Here is a 16,217-nt window from a genome sequence, read left to right as displayed (position 1 = left end):
ACTATCTGGTGGGAGGAGCTATAAACTAGCTGGGTGTTAGGGGCAGTGATAGGGGAGTGTCCATGTAACTATATGGTGGGAGGAGCTATAAACTAGCTGGGTGTTACTGGAGCTGTGGCAGAGAAAGGAGAAGTGCATCATGGGTTTGGTTGGATATAGAAACAGGAAGTGCTACATGCAGGATGTGAACAAACCAGAGTGATTTGTCTACATGGTAAAAATGGGCCAGGGGAGTCCAAGGTGGAAAATAAAGATGAGTAGCCACATGAGCATGTGAGAAAATACAGTAAACCCAGAAAACCCTTTTAATTTGTCAGTATGCTGTTACATCCAGATTCTCCTCCTGTGTTGTCTGGAACAGTTTGTAATGCTGTGCAGAAATGAGTAACTGTAACAATAGATTTTTTGTGTGCATAAGACTACATGCATATGGCTGTATTATTATTTTCCTCTGTTAGTATTTTTCCTTAGTCACCCACAGAAGTAGTGCTTCTATCTCCATAATGTACGGAACATCATATGGCAGAGCACAGAATAATATGGACCATGTGCCATTATACAGGCTCCATACACACCACTTTCTATTTATGACATGACACCCCTTTTGTTAGCCAAAAGAGAATACTGCTGCAGTAAAGCACGCTATCTGGATCTCTTGTAGAATAACTCCTGAATCATCTTGACATTTTTGACATAATAAATTGTGAATATTTTGCAAGAAGAAACTGTAGCTTTAAAAAATGGTTAAAAAAAAAAAAAAAATAGGACATAATGGCCTCATTCACTCAAAAGCTGAACAATCAGATGGATACACCACTGTTCTTTACAATTTCTGCATTTTATTGTGGTCTTGCTCCATTTGTCAAAGCAATTATTCCAGCAGGGTTTGTTGATACGTGTACCATATTACAGCGTGTTATTTTCCCATCATGGGTGGGCTCTGTGTATGTTATTTAGACATTAGCTTTCTTTTTGCTGGCCTCACAGTTTGATGCAGTGTGTCTTTTGTTTGCATGCTCCCTTTCAGCCAGTCTGATGTGAAGTTAATTGTACACTTAAATAGCATGGGATTTTAGGAAACTGTTTATTTGGTTTCTTACAGCCCTAAGAGAACTAATGTTGGAAGAAATCCCACTTTCATTCCCAACCGGTGTCTGGAAAATTAGGGTTACTACAGAAAGACCAATTAGAAATAATTGGGGAAGAAAAGCTAAAAGAACAGTATAGCAGTGCTTAGAATTCATCTATATATAGGACGTATATATGTGTATGTTCCGCGATCACTCAAAAGCGCAACCATCCATTTCAATGAAACTTGCTACACATCCCTTGCTACCTGGTAAGAAATCTTGTGGGAGTCTCGGCTCTCTACGATGTAGCGTTCCTGAGATATTCCCAAAAAATGACCTGCATTAGCCAAGACAAGCCTGCAAGTCTTTCTCTTCATATCCCAACTTCCATACACACAGTCACATGTCCCTTATCAGCCAATAGAAGCTCGCAGGCCCTTAGTCTCCACATACACAGTTTTACTCCAGGTTTCCATAACAACCATTTTTCTTCACTGCTGCAGGTCAGCTGTAGGCTAGGGCTACATGATGACGTCGCATCAACTTCCCACTGTTTTCATTGGGGGGGACCCATGACCATGTGCAGCCATTTTTTCCACAGCAGATGAAGAACACCTAAAGCTAGTTTAACACTAAACCGGATCTCACGAACGTTTAGTGTGAAACTAGCCTTAGGGCTCATTCACATGGCTGTTGCGTGCATTGGGGGGGCCACAATGTGCAGTCTGCAATGCACGTGCACCATCCGTGCAGCTGCTGCGACAGATCTAGACCCATTCAAAATAGAATGCGTTCCGCACGACCTTCTGGATTGCGGACCCACATATTGCAGACGCTCTGTTTGTGGGCCACAATATGGGGACAAAAAGCTGTCTTACATTTAGAACGGTCGCTGGATGCGCCAAAGTTATGTGGAAGCCAGTTGCTCTTGATAACTCTGGCAGATACACCACCAGCGCAGGGACTTAAAGGGAACCTGTCACCGGGATTTTGTGTATAGAGCTGAGGACATGGGCTGCTAGATGGCCGCTAGCACATCTGCAATACCCAGTCCCCATAGCTCTGTGCTTTTATTGTGTAAAAAAAAAAAAATAACAATTTGATAACTATACAAATTACCCTAAGATGAGTCCTGTCCCTGACTCATCTCATGTACAGGACTCGTCTCAGGGTAATTTGCATATGTGTCAAATCAGTAGTTTTTTTTTACACAATAAAAGCACACAGAGCTATGGGGACTGGGTATTGCAGATGTGCTAGCAGCCATCTAGCAACCCATGTCCTCAGCTCTATACCCAAAATCCTGGTGACAGGTTCCCTTTAAGACTGGCATCTAAAATATTGGTCTTAAAGAGGACCTTTCACCTAGAAAAACATTGTGAACTAAGTATCATGACATATACAGCGGTGCCCAGGGATCTCACTGCACTTACTATTATGCCCGGGCGCCGCTCTGTTCAGCCGCTGTGCCCTCCGGCATCTTCGCTCACTTGGTTATAGTAGACGGAGACTGCCCTTGTTCTGCTGGGCGTCTCCTACTCCTAGGCTGTAGCGCTGGCCAATCTCAACGCAGAGCTCACAGCCTGGGAGAAAAAAAAACCTCCCAGGCTGTGAGCTCTGCACTGCGATTGGCTAGCGCTACAGCCTAGGAGAAGGAGACGCCCAGGAGAACAAGGGCAGTCTCCTCCTACTATAACCAAGTCCCCTAAGTCTCTGCCTACTATAACCAAGTGAGCAAAGATACCGGAGGACATAACGGGAGAACGGAGCAGCGCCCAGGGGATAATAGTAAGTGCAGTGAGATCCCTGGGCGCCGCTGTATATGTCATGATACTTAGTTCACAATGTTTTTCCAGGTGAAAGGTCCTCTTTAATAAACATGCCCCTATGTGTTTTCAGCTGCTGATCTGCCATGGATTTTGCAGTGTGAACCTAGCCTTAGATTTCTGCAGAGCACACTGCATGCCAGGGCCGATCCTACACGGGGTGCAGTGGGTGCCCCGCACCCCAGCGCTGTCACCCGAAAGGTGCCGAGCGCAGGGCCGGACTGGCCTGCCGGGATAGCGGGAAATTTCCCGGTGGGCCAGCAAGCCTGAGTGCCGCAAGGCCGCGGCCCTGGTGACAAGTGGGGGCGGCCGGCGGCAGGGCAGAGCAGGAGATGAGCGCCTCCATTGCGGAAGCGCTCATCTCCATAGTCATCTGTATTGCCGTCCTCAGGATTTTGTCACTAACTTGTGACAAAAAATAAAAAGTTCTATGAACTCACTATGCCCATCAGTGAATACCTTAGGGTGTCTACTTTCCAAAATGGGGTTATTTGTGGGGTTTTTCTACTGTCTGGGCATTGTAGAACCTCAGGAAACATGACAGGTGCTCAGAAAGTCAGAGCCGCTTCAAAAAGCGGAAATTCACATTTCTGTACCATAGTTTGTAAACGCTATAACTTTTACCCAAACTTTTTTTTTGATCAAAGACATGTAGAACAATACATTTAGGCCCCTTTCACACGGGCGAGATTTCCGCGCGGGTGCGATGCGCGAGTTGAATGCATTGCACCCGCACTGAATCCTGACCCATTCATTTCTATGGGGCTGTTCACATGAGCAGTGATTTTCACGCATCACTTATGCGTTGCGTGAAAATCGCAGCATGTTCTATATTCTGCATTTTTCACGTAACGCAGGCCCCATAGAAATGAATGGGGTTGCGTGAAAATCGCAAGCAAGTGCGGATGCGGTGCGATTTTCACGCATGGGTTCTAGGTGACAGTCTTTTCACTGTATTATTTTCCCTTATAACATGGTTATAAGGGAAAATAATAGCATTCTAAATACAGAATGCTTAGTATAATAGTGCTGGGAGGGTTAAAAAAAAAATTAAAAAGTTAACTCACCTTATCCCCATGATCGCGTAGTTCCCGGTCGGTCTGTTCTTTAGCTGTGGGCTAAAGGACCTGTGGTGATGTCAGATCACATGCTCCATCACCATGGTGATGGAGCATGTGATCTGACATCACCACAGGTCATTCAGCCCACAGCTAAAGAAGAGACCGACCGGGAACTACACGATTATGGGGATAAGGTGAGTTAACTTTTTTTAACCCTTCCAGCGCTATTATACTAAGCATTCTGTATTCAGAATGCTATTATTTTCCCTTATAACCACGTTATAAGGGAAAATAATAGAATCTTCAGAACATCAATCCCAAGCCCTGAACTTCTGTGAAGAAGTTCGGGTACCAAACATGCGCAATTTTTCTCACGCGAGTGCAAAACGCATTACAATGTTTTGCACTCGCGCGGAAAAATCGTGGGTGTTTCCGCAACGCACCCGCACATTTTTCCGCAACGCCCGTGTGAAACCAGCCTTAGAGAAAAATAGGTAGTTTTTTGAAAAATTTTACAACTGAAAGTGAAAAATGTCTTTTTTTCAAAAATTTTGTTACATTTCAATTAATAACAAAAAGTAAAAATGTCAGTAGCAATGAAATACCACCAAACAAAAGCTCTATTAGGCCTCATGCACAAGACCGTTGTGTGCATCCGTGGCCGCTGTGCCGTTTTTTTTTTTCGCGGACCCATTGACTTTCAATGGGTCCGTGAAAAAAAAAAAAAAAAAAAAAAAAGAAAATGCACCGTTTTGCAGCCGAGACCGTGATCCGTGTATCCTGTCGGTCAAAAAAAAATATGACCTGTCCTATTTTTTTGACGGCCAACGGTTCACGGACCCATTCAAGTCAATGGGTCCGTGAAAGAACACGGATGTACACAAGATTGGCGTCCGTGATCCGTAGGTTACTTTCATACAGACGGATCCGAAGATCCGTCCGCATAAAAGCTTTTTCATAGCTGAGTTTTCACTTCGTGAAAACTCAGATCCGACAGTATATTCTAACAGAGGCGTTCCCATGGTGATGGGGACGCCTCTAGTTATAATATACAACGAACTGTGTACATGACTGCCCCCTGCTGCCTGGCAGCACCCGATCTCTTACAGGGGGCCATGATCCGTACAATTAACCCCTCAGGTGCTGCACCTGAAGGGGTTAATTGTGCAATCATAGCCCCCTGTAAGAGATCCGGGGCTGCCAGGCAGCAGGGGCAGAGCCTTCTCCCTCCCCAGTTTAAATTTAATCGGTGGCCAGTGCGCCCCCCTCCCTCCCGCTATTGTATTAATAACATTTGTGGCACAGTCTGCGCCCCCCCCCTTCCTCTATTATAATAGCATTGGTGGCAGTGTGCAGCCCCCCCTCCCTCTATTGCATTAACATTGTTAGCAGTGTGCGCACTACCCCCCGCCCCCCCCCCCCCCCTCCTCCCTCTATTGTTTTAGGAGAGGGGAGGCATCACACTGCCACCAATGGTACCCCTCTGTGTTAGAATATACTGTCGGATCTGAGTTTCACGATGTAGCTCATATCCGACAGTATATTCTAACATAGAAGCGTTCCCATGGTGATGGGGACGCTTCAAGCTAAAATGTTCGGGTGTCCGCTTGTGAGCGCCGTTTGAAGGGGCTCACAAGCGGACCCGAACGCATCCGTACTGCCCTAATGCATTCTGAGTGGACGCGGATCCGCTCAGAATGCATCAGTCTGGCAGCGTTCAGCCTCAACTCCGCAGGCTGACACCTGAACGCTGCTTGCAGCGTTCGGGTGTCCGCCTGGCCGTGCGGAGGCAAGCAGATCCGTTCAGACTTACAATGTAAGTCAACGGGGACGGATTCGTTTGAATATGACACACTGTGGCTCAATTTTCAAACTGATCCGTCCCCCATTGACTTTCAATGTAAAGTCTGGACGGATCCGTCTGAGGCTACTTTCACACTTAGAAATGTTCTAACAATATAATGCAGACGGATCCGTTCTGAACGGAGCCACCGTCTGCATTATATGAGCTGATCCGTCTCAGACGGATCCGCTCTGAACGCAAGTGTGAAAGTAAAGGGACTCCTGACTTTACATTGAAAGTCAATAGGGACGGATCCGTTTGCAATTGCACCATATTGTGTCAACGTCAAAACGGATCCGTCCCCATTGACTTGCATTGTAATTCAGGACGGATCCGTTTGGCTCCGCACGGCCAGGCGGACACCAAAACTACTTTTTTCATGTCCGTGGATCCTCCAAAAATCAAAGGAAGACCCACGGACGAAAAAACAGACCCCGTTTTTGCGGACCGTGAAAAAAATACTGTCGTGTGCATGAGGCCTTAGTCAGAAGAAAAGGAGGTAAAATTCATTTGGGTGGTAAGTTGCATGCCCGAGCAATAAACGGTGAAAGTAGTTTAGTGCAGAATTGTAAAAAGTGGTCTGGTCATTAAGGGCGTTTAAGCTAGGGGAGCTGAGGTGGTTAATGTGTGCAGGTAGCCTTAGACACATGAATATTATTATTATTTATTAACATACAAGAGAAACCATTTGTATATTTGCAATAAACAGGACACAGTAGAGATTTATGGTGTTTAATTACATAAACTAGGCCAAATAAAAAATTTACATAAAAACAAAAAAAAAAGCACTTGTCCAATAACACTTTGCCGCTATTTAAAAATCCACACCGCTGTCATTTCAACCAGGGAAGTCTAACTGCCACTGAAAAGTGAAAAAAAGAAAAAGAAAAAAGCATTAGTCAGTGCATCCATTATGTATAGAGCCATTAAGACACATGGGAAAGATGGCAACAAATCTGATTTTTCAGAGGCCTTTGGAAAATGAATGCAGTGACCCAATTAGCTGCAAACTACTCAGCTTTCTTAGCACCAAGTTTGATACCTCTTAAGGCTACTTTCACACTTTCTTTCGGAGCAGATCTGTCTGGTGTCTGCACAGACGGATCCGCTCCTATAATGCAAACGATGGGATCCGTTCAGAATGGATTCGTCTGCATTATCTTTCAGAAAAAAATAATCTGAAAGTTAGGCCTCATGCACACATTTTTTTCATGGTCCGCAAAAACGGGGTCCGTGATCCGTGACCGTTTTTTCGTCCGTGGGTCTTCCTTGATTTTTGGAGGATCCACGGACATGAAAAAAAAAGTTGTTTTGCTGTCCGCCTGGCCGTGCGGAGCCAAACGGATCCGTCCTGAATTACAATGCAAGTCAATGGGGACGGATCCGTTTGACGTTGACACAATATGGTGCAATTGCAAACGGATCCGTCCCCATTGACTTTCAATGTAAAGTCAGGAGTCCCTTTTATACCATCGGATTGGAGTTTTCTCCAATCCGATGGTATATTTTAACTTGAAGCGTCCCCATCACCATGGGAACGCCTCTGTTAGAATATACTGTCGGATATGAGTTTTCACGAAGTGAAAACTTAGATCTGAAAAAGCTTTTATGCAGACGGATCTTCGGATCCGTCTGTATGAAAGTAACCTACGGCCACGGATGCCAATCTTGTGTGCATCCGTGTTCTTTCACGGACCCATTGACTTGAATGGGTCCGTGAACCGTTGTCCATCAAAAAAAATAATAAAATATAGGACAGGTCATTTTCTTGACGGACAGGATACACGATCACGGTCTCGGCTGCAAAACGGTGCATTTTCCGATTTTTCCACGGACCCATTGAAAGTCAATGGGTCCGCGAAAAAAAAACGGGAAACGGCACAACGGCCACGGATGCACACAATGGTCGTGTGCATGAGGCCTTAGTCAGGCGGATCCGTTTGAAAATGAGCCATAGTGTGTCAACTTCAAATGGATCTGTCCCCATTGACTTACATTGTAAGTCTGTATGGATCCGTTTGGCTCCGCACGGCCAGACGGACACCCGAACGCTGCAAGCTGCGTTCGGGTGTCCGCCTGCTGAGCGGAAGTCAAACGCTGCCAGACTGATGCATTCTGAGCGGATCCGCATTCACTCAGAATGCATTGGGGCCGTACAGATCCGTTCGGGGCCGCTTATGAGAGCCTTCAAACGGAACTCACAAGCGGAACCCCGAACGCAAGTGTGAAAGTAGCCTTACTCTGAGGTTTTACACCACTTTTTTTATTATAAGACATTTATTCCATAGACTTCTCTAAAGGAAAAAGAAAACATTGAAAAAAATAAAATAAAATGCCACTCAAGAAAAAGCAAAAAAAAAAAAAAAAATATATAAAGCCCAGAATTTTTTTTTTAATCAACCGTTTAATGCCAACGTTGTGGTGTAAAAGCAGATGCTGCAAAGAGTGGGTGGGGTTTAACAGAAAATCTGGTGTACCGTATTTTTTGCCCTATAAGACGCACTCAAAAGTGGGAGGAAATGGCAGTGCGTCTTATGGGGCGAATGCTGCCGTTTTTACACTGATACACCGCCGACCACAAGCTGCACAGCGCGGCCGGCTTGTGTATCAGGGAGGAGGGGCTGGCCTTTAGTTTTGTTATGGCAGCGGGGCCCGTTGCAGTCACTATTCTATTGCACCGGGCCCCGCTTACTGTACTAATGTTAACCATTACCTGCCTGCAGTTACAGTAGATAACATTAGTACAGTAAGCGGGGCCCAGTGCAGTCATTGTATTCTATTGCTCTGGGCCCCACTCACTGTACTAATGGTATCTACTGTAACTGCAGGTAGGCAATGTTAACTATAGATATGTTCGATCCAGGAGGCTGGGCGGGCACGGGCAGCGTAACTTCCCACGTCACGTGCCGCCTGCTACATACATAAAGTGGGCGGAGCAGGCACGTGACGTAGGAAGTTGCGCTGCCAGTGCCCTCCTGCCTGCTATGATCGTAAGTAAAGGCTGCTGGATCGAACATAGCAGGCAGGAGGGCACTGGCAGCGCAACTTCCTACGTCACGTGCCTGCTCCGCCCACTTTATGAATGTAGCAGGCGGCACGTGACGTAGGAAGTTACGCTGCCCGTGCCCGCCCAGCCTCCTGGATCGAACATATCTATAGTTAACATTGCCTACCTGCAGTTACAGTAGATACCATTAGTACAGTGAGTGGGGCCCAGTGCAATAGAATACAATGACTGCACTGGGCCCCCGCTGCCATTTAAAAACTAGTGTAGATGCCAGCCGCCAGCCCCCACCCCCTGTATTGGTGTAATGTCAGGTGTAGCAACACAGTTTCAGTCCACTTAGTTGATTCTTGGTGAACGAATACCGCTACAAAGATTTTTGTTCACCAAGAATCAACTAAGTGGACTGAAACTGTGTTGCTACACCTGACATTGCCACAAACACCAGGTAAATCCTGCTGTGTTCACTCTCCCTGACCCGACAAGTTCAGGCAATTACTGGCTCGGCTCAGCTATACCAGCTTCCGTTTGGCCTGACGGTTCAGGCACCTGCGTCACAAACCAGCGATCAACTACCTGGCTGGACACGTGGGACGCTGAGCGAGCGAGTCTGATGGTCTGCTCCGCAAGGAACAAGTGGAGCCCCACAGATCGGAGAAAGCGTGGTTACGATCTGTCAGACGACATCCAAACAGAGTCCCCTTGTGGGAAATTACAACAAGGACAATCCTGAACCTATGGTTCCAACTATTCGGTGAATCGGTAACTATAATCATGGACATTTGAACGGTTCAACACATTATCCCTTCCAGCCTAACTCTAGCCATTAGGTCTCATTCCTAGGAGTACTCCGGTTATTTAGGTTTGTGCGTGAGCTCCGCACATATATACCTATTTACGTATTTGTTTATGTATGCTGATACTGACACCAAATCTTATTATTGATTCAGTATATTAATAAATTTCACGCAAAAATACTGTATTATTATTATTGACAAATTTACACTAGCTCATAGCTGTACATTAGAATTTCTGGCACAGGCACTGCTCAAAGATGTTCCAAATTTATAAAGAGCCCTGTGTCTCTTAATATAATGCATTTTGCACCAATGAACTGGTGTTTGAAACTACAGTAATCAGTAAATATTTAAAACAGGTCAATGATGGGAGGAATTAGGCACGGACTACATGGCGAATGTCGCAGCCAGGATCTTTGAGCTGCGGTCATCCCATAGAAATGAATGGGATTGCCGCAGCAGTCGCAAGAAATCCTGCCGTGTTCATTTCTATGGGATCACCTGCTTCTCAGAGATACTGGCCGCGATAGGCGTCATGCAACCAGTGTTGCTGTGTAGCCCTTGCCTTAGAGTGAAGGAACACTCGTTAAAGCGAACCCGTCAACATGAGACTGCAAAGTAGGCTACTAGCAGCATGGTTATGGAGCAAGAGCAGATGGATATATTTTATGGGTAAAAGATTCATTAAAACTTGTAATTTAATTTCCTGCTCATTCTGGGCTTTGAAGACAGTGAGATGGTCCCATCAGTGACTGGCAGCTATCGCTGTACACACAGTCAGAGGGAAGGCCATCAGCCACTGATAGAACCACCTCCTTGACTTCAAAGCCCAGAATGAGCAGGAAATCAAATTACAAGTTTTACTGAATCTTTTACCCATAAAACATTAATCTGCTCAGCTCCTTCTGCAGCTCAGACACAGTGTTCAACGTGACAGGTTCCCTTTAACTGCCGCGTGTAGAGAAGCTGTTGATCACCGGCTGAACGAGCTAGCACTCATTCATTGTGTGAAAGCAATTCTAGTACTGTCACCTAAATCATTGTTTCTGGGCAGCAATTCAGGAAGGAACGGTTTGTTGCCGATAACGGCCTGCCCATGTAAAGGGGCATTTAAAAGACAATTTCTAATCTGTCTATTGACTTGCAATCTCCTGCTGTGCACAACATGCTAGTAAGACCGGGAAGTTCTCTCCATTTTATTGTGCTCATTTAAGTCTCTATGAATTAGTGTACAGCACACAGCGGGTTTGCAGCTCACACTGGGAATCGGCACTTCTTAGGCTAGTTTTAGCAGAGCTTGTCCATTGCGTGAACGTTCTTTCCTGGTCTGAATGCTGCTCTTGTGACACGTACTTGCAGCATTATAATGATTTGTAATTCTGTGGGTTCCTGCCCAACCTTTGCTGTAATGAACTATACTTTCCCAGAATTAATAAACTAGCCTTAGGGCCCCCTTTGATCGGGTCAATTTAAGACAGGCATCCTCAAACTGCGACCCTCCAGCTGTTGCAAAACTATAACATCAGCAGCTGGAGGGTCACAGTTTGCAGGACTCCTTTTGCATGAATTACAGCATCAATGCGGTGTGGCATGGAGACAATCAGCCTGTGGAACTGCTGAGGGGTTATGAAAGCCCAGGTTGCATTGATAGCAGCATTCAGCTTATCTGCATTGTTGGGTCCAGTGTCTCATCATCTTCCTCCTAACCTTGGTTTAGGTCAGGCAAGTTTGCTAGCCACTCAAGCACAGTGATAGCATGCTTATGTAACCGGGTATTAGTACGTTGGGCAGTGGGGGCAGGTGCCAAGTCCTTCTGGAAAATGAAATCAGCATCTCCATGAAGCTTGTCAGCAAGGAAAGCATGCATTTCTGTAAAAATGTCCTGGTAAACAGCTGTGCTAACTTTTCACTTGATACAACACAGTGGACCAAAACCAGCAGATGACATGACTCCCCAAACCATCACTGACTGTGGAAACCTCATAATGAACCTCAAGCAACTTGGATTGTGCGCCTCTCCACTCTTCCTCCAGACTCTGGGACCTAGATTTCCAAATTAAATACAACATTTTGTTTTATCTTAAAACAAGACTTTGGACTACTGAGCAACAATCCAGTCTTTTCTCCCTAGCCCAGGTAAGACGCTTCTGATGTCTGTCATTATCGGCTTGATACAAGGAATGTGACAGTTGTAGCTCATGTACTGAGTACATTGTGTGTGGTGGCTCTTGAAGCCCCGACTCCAGCCGCAGTCATCTCCTTGTGGATCTCCTGCAAATTCATGAATGGCCTTCTCTTAATCCTTTCAAGGCTGCAGTTATCCCCACAGCTTTTGCACCTTTTCTACCAAACTTAATATGCTTGTATACAGCACTCTGAACAGCCAGCTTCTTTAGTAATGACCTTTTGTGGCTTACCCTCCTTGTAGAGGGTGTCAATGACTGTCTTCTGGACAACTGATAAGTCAGCAGCCTTCCCCATGGTTGTGTAGCCTACTGAACCAGGCTGAGGGACCATTTAAAGGTTTAGGAAACCTTTGCAGGTGTTTTGTGCCGATTATCTAATTCGAGTGAACCATCACGAGTCAGTCTACAATATTAAACTTTCACAATATTATAATTTTCTATTATAGTTTTCATTAGCTTTTAGTCATAATCAAGATTAAAAGAAAACACTAGAAAAATAGATCACTGTGTATAATGAATCTTATATAATGAACTTTTTGAATTGAAGTACTGAAATTACTTTAACGATATTCTAATTTATTGAAATGCACTAGTAAATACTCGCATTTCAGCAGCAAAAACTCCCAATGTGCTGCCAAAAAAAAAAAAAAAAAAAAAAAAAAAAAGATCATAGTAATGACTGTTCCTGTGCACTTTCCATTGGCCTGTTTAGATGCCTTATAAACAAGCGCCATACAGGTAGCATTGTGTGTGGTAAATTTGTCAAAGCAACTGCATTAGGATGAAGTCATGACCATATGTATTTTTCAGACCGCATACGGATGACACCTGTACTGCATTTTGTGTGGACCCATTGACTTCAATGGGTCTGTGGTCCGCTAGCTTAAAGGGGTTCTGCAGTTTGTTTAAACTGATCATCGATACACCCGGGACCTCTGCCGATCAGCTGTTTGATAAGGCAGTGGAGCTTCAAGTGAACAGAGCTTAGCCGTGCCCAGGCCATTGATACTATTCGTTGACATCACTGGGCCTGAGGTAAACAGTGAGAAGGCTGCGGCGATACCCACACATTGCAGAAATGGGAAAAAAAAAACACTTACACAATAATATTGTTGATAGGAATATGGATTAGCTTGACAAAGAAGCCGATAAATCCCATAATTGCAAACCCAATCGCAGTGGCCATTGCAATCTTCTGAAATTCTGAAACAGAGGAAATGATTTGGTTAAAATTGTCTTGCGTGACTGAGCCAACAATCCAACAAAAATAAGCCTCAAAAAGGCCTCTCAAGTCATTTCTTCGAGATACAGTGCATCAAGACACAGGAACCAAGTCTAAATCCATATTCTATTACACCCCCCCCCCCCACACACACACTTATTCAACAATTTCCTTCTGACAGAAGCATGCACATACAACTAGTGTAAATTATAGGGTTCGGGGGGCGGGGGGGGGGAATAGGGCGACAGAGTGGAAAAACATGAAGATCTGTTGTCATGAGGACTGGCAAAAGGAGCTCCATTATACAGGATCCAACACCGGAAAAGGGTTTTTTCTTTAATCATGAATGACAAAATTGTAAAGTATATATATATTTTTTTTTTAGGTTATCTGTCATAAGACAAGTCCCTTCATTCAGGAGGAGGCTCTTCTCAATAATGACGGACATACATCTGTGCCCAAACACCATCCAGAAAGAACACCTCAGATGTAGCACCTGCAAGGTATCGCACCATGTGGAGGGATCGGGAAGCCTGAAGCCCCACATACCTTTTCTGTCTGGCTTAGTGCATCTTTTGACAAGTCTGATTGAATCTTTCACAAACTGGCGGCTGGGCTCAACAAATTGCATAACCTGGTCCATGGTGCCTGCAAGAAGGAAACAAAATGAATACATAAAATGCAAAAATGTATGATTGCCATGATACGACCTTCAAGGGGGTTTGCCATTTACATCACTGATCCCATGCTGCTGCCCTCTACTACCTGTCCCCTTCTTGACCGCGAGTCCACGACTGTGGCTTATCGCAGCCTATGATTGGCTGAGTGAGTACTTCCCGTGTTTTGAGATGGGAGAAGGAAGTAGACAGCAGAGGTGGGCCTGGATCGGTGAGGTAAGCGTTGGTTCTTTCAAGTTTTATAGTCACTCATTTTTTCATGATTGAAAACCCCTTGGGTTATCTCATGAAAACTATTTATCACCTATCCACAGGAAAGTATTGTGGGGGACACTTAGTGATCCCTGTGTTCCCGCTTTTAAAAGGGTTTTCCAAGTATTTTTGATGACCTATCCTCTATAGGTCATCAGTATCTGATTGGTGGGGGTCTGTCACCCAGGACCACCGCTGGTCAGCTGTTTGAGAAAGCATTGGCGCTCCTGTGAGCACTGCGGCCTTCTCTGTACTCACCAAGCAGAGCGCCATACATTGTATAGTGGCGGTACTTGGTATCACCCTCAGACCAATTCACCGCAAAGAGGCCGAGCAGCTCCAAAGCTAGTGCGAGTGCCAGTACCTTCTCAAACAGCTGATCAGAGACTGATGACCTATCCAGAGGATACGTCATCAGTTAGAAAGTCTTAGGCTACTTTCACACTAGCGTTGTTTTAATCCGGCGTTCAATTCCGACACCGGAACTGCCCGCCGGATCCGGAAAAACGTGTGAAAACGGATTACATTTAAATCCTGATCAGGATTTTGATCACAATGAAAAAATGCATTGGAAAAAACGGATCCGCCATTTATGGACTTTAACTTTTTTTCACATTTTTCGAGTTTAACATGCAAAAGCCGGATCCGTTTTGACTGAACACACAGGGCCGGATCCGGCGTTAATGCAAGTCAATGGGAAAAAAGCCTGATCGGGCGTTCAGTCAAAGTGCTCAGGCTTTTTGGCCGGAGGTAAAAATACTGCATGCTACGTTTTTCTGAAAAGCCTGATCAGTCAAAAAGACTGAACTGAAGACATCCTGAAGGACTGACTCTCCATTCAGAATGCATTAGGATAAAACTGATCAGTTATTTTCCGGATTTGAGCCCCTAGGACGGAACTCAGCGCCGGAAAAGAAAAACGCTAGTGTGAAAGTACCCTTAGAAAACCAATAGGACCTACGTCAGTCCATTTCTACAGGGCTGACGTAAAGAGTGCTACCACACAAGTGAGTGGCAATAGGACATCAATATCAGATAGACAGAGGTCATACTCCCAGCACCCTGCTGATCAGCTGTTTGAAGGGGTCACAACACTCATGCTAGCGCTGCATCCGCTTCATGTTCAACTGCATGCCAACTAGCTTGTGGCGGCAGCTCTGCGCAACTGAATGGGCTGAGCAGTTGTACTTAGGCTGCTTTCACACTAGCGTTCGCTGGTCCGCTCGTGAGCTCCGTTTGAAGGAGCTCACGAGCGGACCAGCGATATGACAGTGCAAAAAAATAAAAACACTTTAAAACTGGTACACATTCGATGCGTTTCAACCCCAATCTGGGATCTTTCACCAGGCATGAATAAAACAGCCATCCATTCCACCAGGATCAAAGGGCTACCTCCACGCTGAAGTTTACAGAAGGATGTCCCACTTTTAGATCCCAGATAGAGATTGAAACATGTCACATTTGCACCAATTTATTCGGATTTTAATTTCTTTTCACTGAAGATCAGCAAATGCTGAAGTCATTTTCTGGATTACATGCCATATATTAACCTGTTCTCATCCAGCTGCTGATCATTCACTAGTGATTCTGATAGGACAGTGAATTGAACCTACAGATGCGCAACTCTGAAAGGTCTCTGCAATCCTAGGAAGTATTAAGCCTAGACTACTACTAGTGTACAGCAAAGCACGCAGGCGCAGAAAGCATCATATATTCATTACAGATCACTAAATAGAGGACAGCACATATACCACATATAGATCACATGCACAGTATGGCGGCATTATGCCCACACATCTATAGAAAGCTAATATCCGACTAAACATCAAGAACAATTTACGCCCGGAAGCCCCAAAGCAAGAAAACCGCAGTCTTTCACACTTACCGGTTGATGACTCTTCCTCCTCTCTGCTCGGCGGCTGCTATCTGAGACACGTCGCACTGTACGAGGTCCTACTTGTATAGAGCTGACGTCACCGGAACTAAGGCGCACCCCGGCCAATGGTGAAAGAGAACGTCGACGTGAGCCAGGAATGCGTATAGAACGCCGCGGAGACGCTCTACTCTTTACTTCCTTATCACTGGTATTGTGGGAGGACTCTGTAGGCGCTGAGCTGGCGTTGAAAGTACAGATTTTTTTTTTTTTTCGTGTAACTTTATTGCCCTTGTTTGTAATCACTGTTTCCTTGCCTACGTCAGTACAGGCGAAAGGAATGCGATTCTCATGAGCAGAAATCCTTCTGACTGGAATTCATTAAAAATAAAATAATTTACTTACA

At 45.1% G+C, this 16,217-nt stretch overlaps 1 protein-coding gene across 1 annotated transcript; it reads right to left on the bottom strand.

Moving 5' to 3' along the window:
- Positions 1–6,518: 6,518 nt before the first annotated feature.
- SEC61G (SEC61 translocon subunit gamma) lies at positions 6,519–15,966 on the bottom strand. The gene is made up of 4 exons (XM_044293839.1): positions 15,824–15,966; positions 13,559–13,657; positions 12,888–12,990; positions 6,519–6,662 (listed from the first exon to the last, which is right to left on the bottom strand). Exons 2-4 carry the CDS (start codon positions 13,650–13,652, stop codon positions 6,653–6,655), a joined length of 207 nt encoding a protein of 68 aa, XP_044149774.1. The 5' UTR covers positions 13,653–13,657; positions 15,824–15,966; the 3' UTR covers positions 6,519–6,652.
- Positions 15,967–16,217: the final 251 nt, after the last annotated feature.

The sequence above is a fragment of the Bufo gargarizans genome, chromosome 5, assembly GCF_014858855.1.
Source record: "Bufo gargarizans isolate SCDJY-AF-19 chromosome 5, ASM1485885v1, whole genome shotgun sequence".
Taxonomy (NCBI): domain Eukaryota; kingdom Metazoa; phylum Chordata; class Amphibia; order Anura; family Bufonidae; genus Bufo; species Bufo gargarizans.
This window is presented reverse-complemented; position numbering and strand designations above follow the sequence as displayed.

Excerpts from the sequence above, each read along its gene's own strand:
- SEC61G (XM_044293839.1), bottom strand. The coding sequence starts at position 13,652 with ATGGACCAGGTTATGCAATTTGTTGAGCCCAGCCGCCAGTTTGTGAAA. Across the intron at positions 12,991-13,558 it reads CACTAAGCCAGACAGAAAAG|AATTTCAGAAGATTGCAATG; the intron begins GTATGTGGGGCT and ends CCTCTGTTTCAG.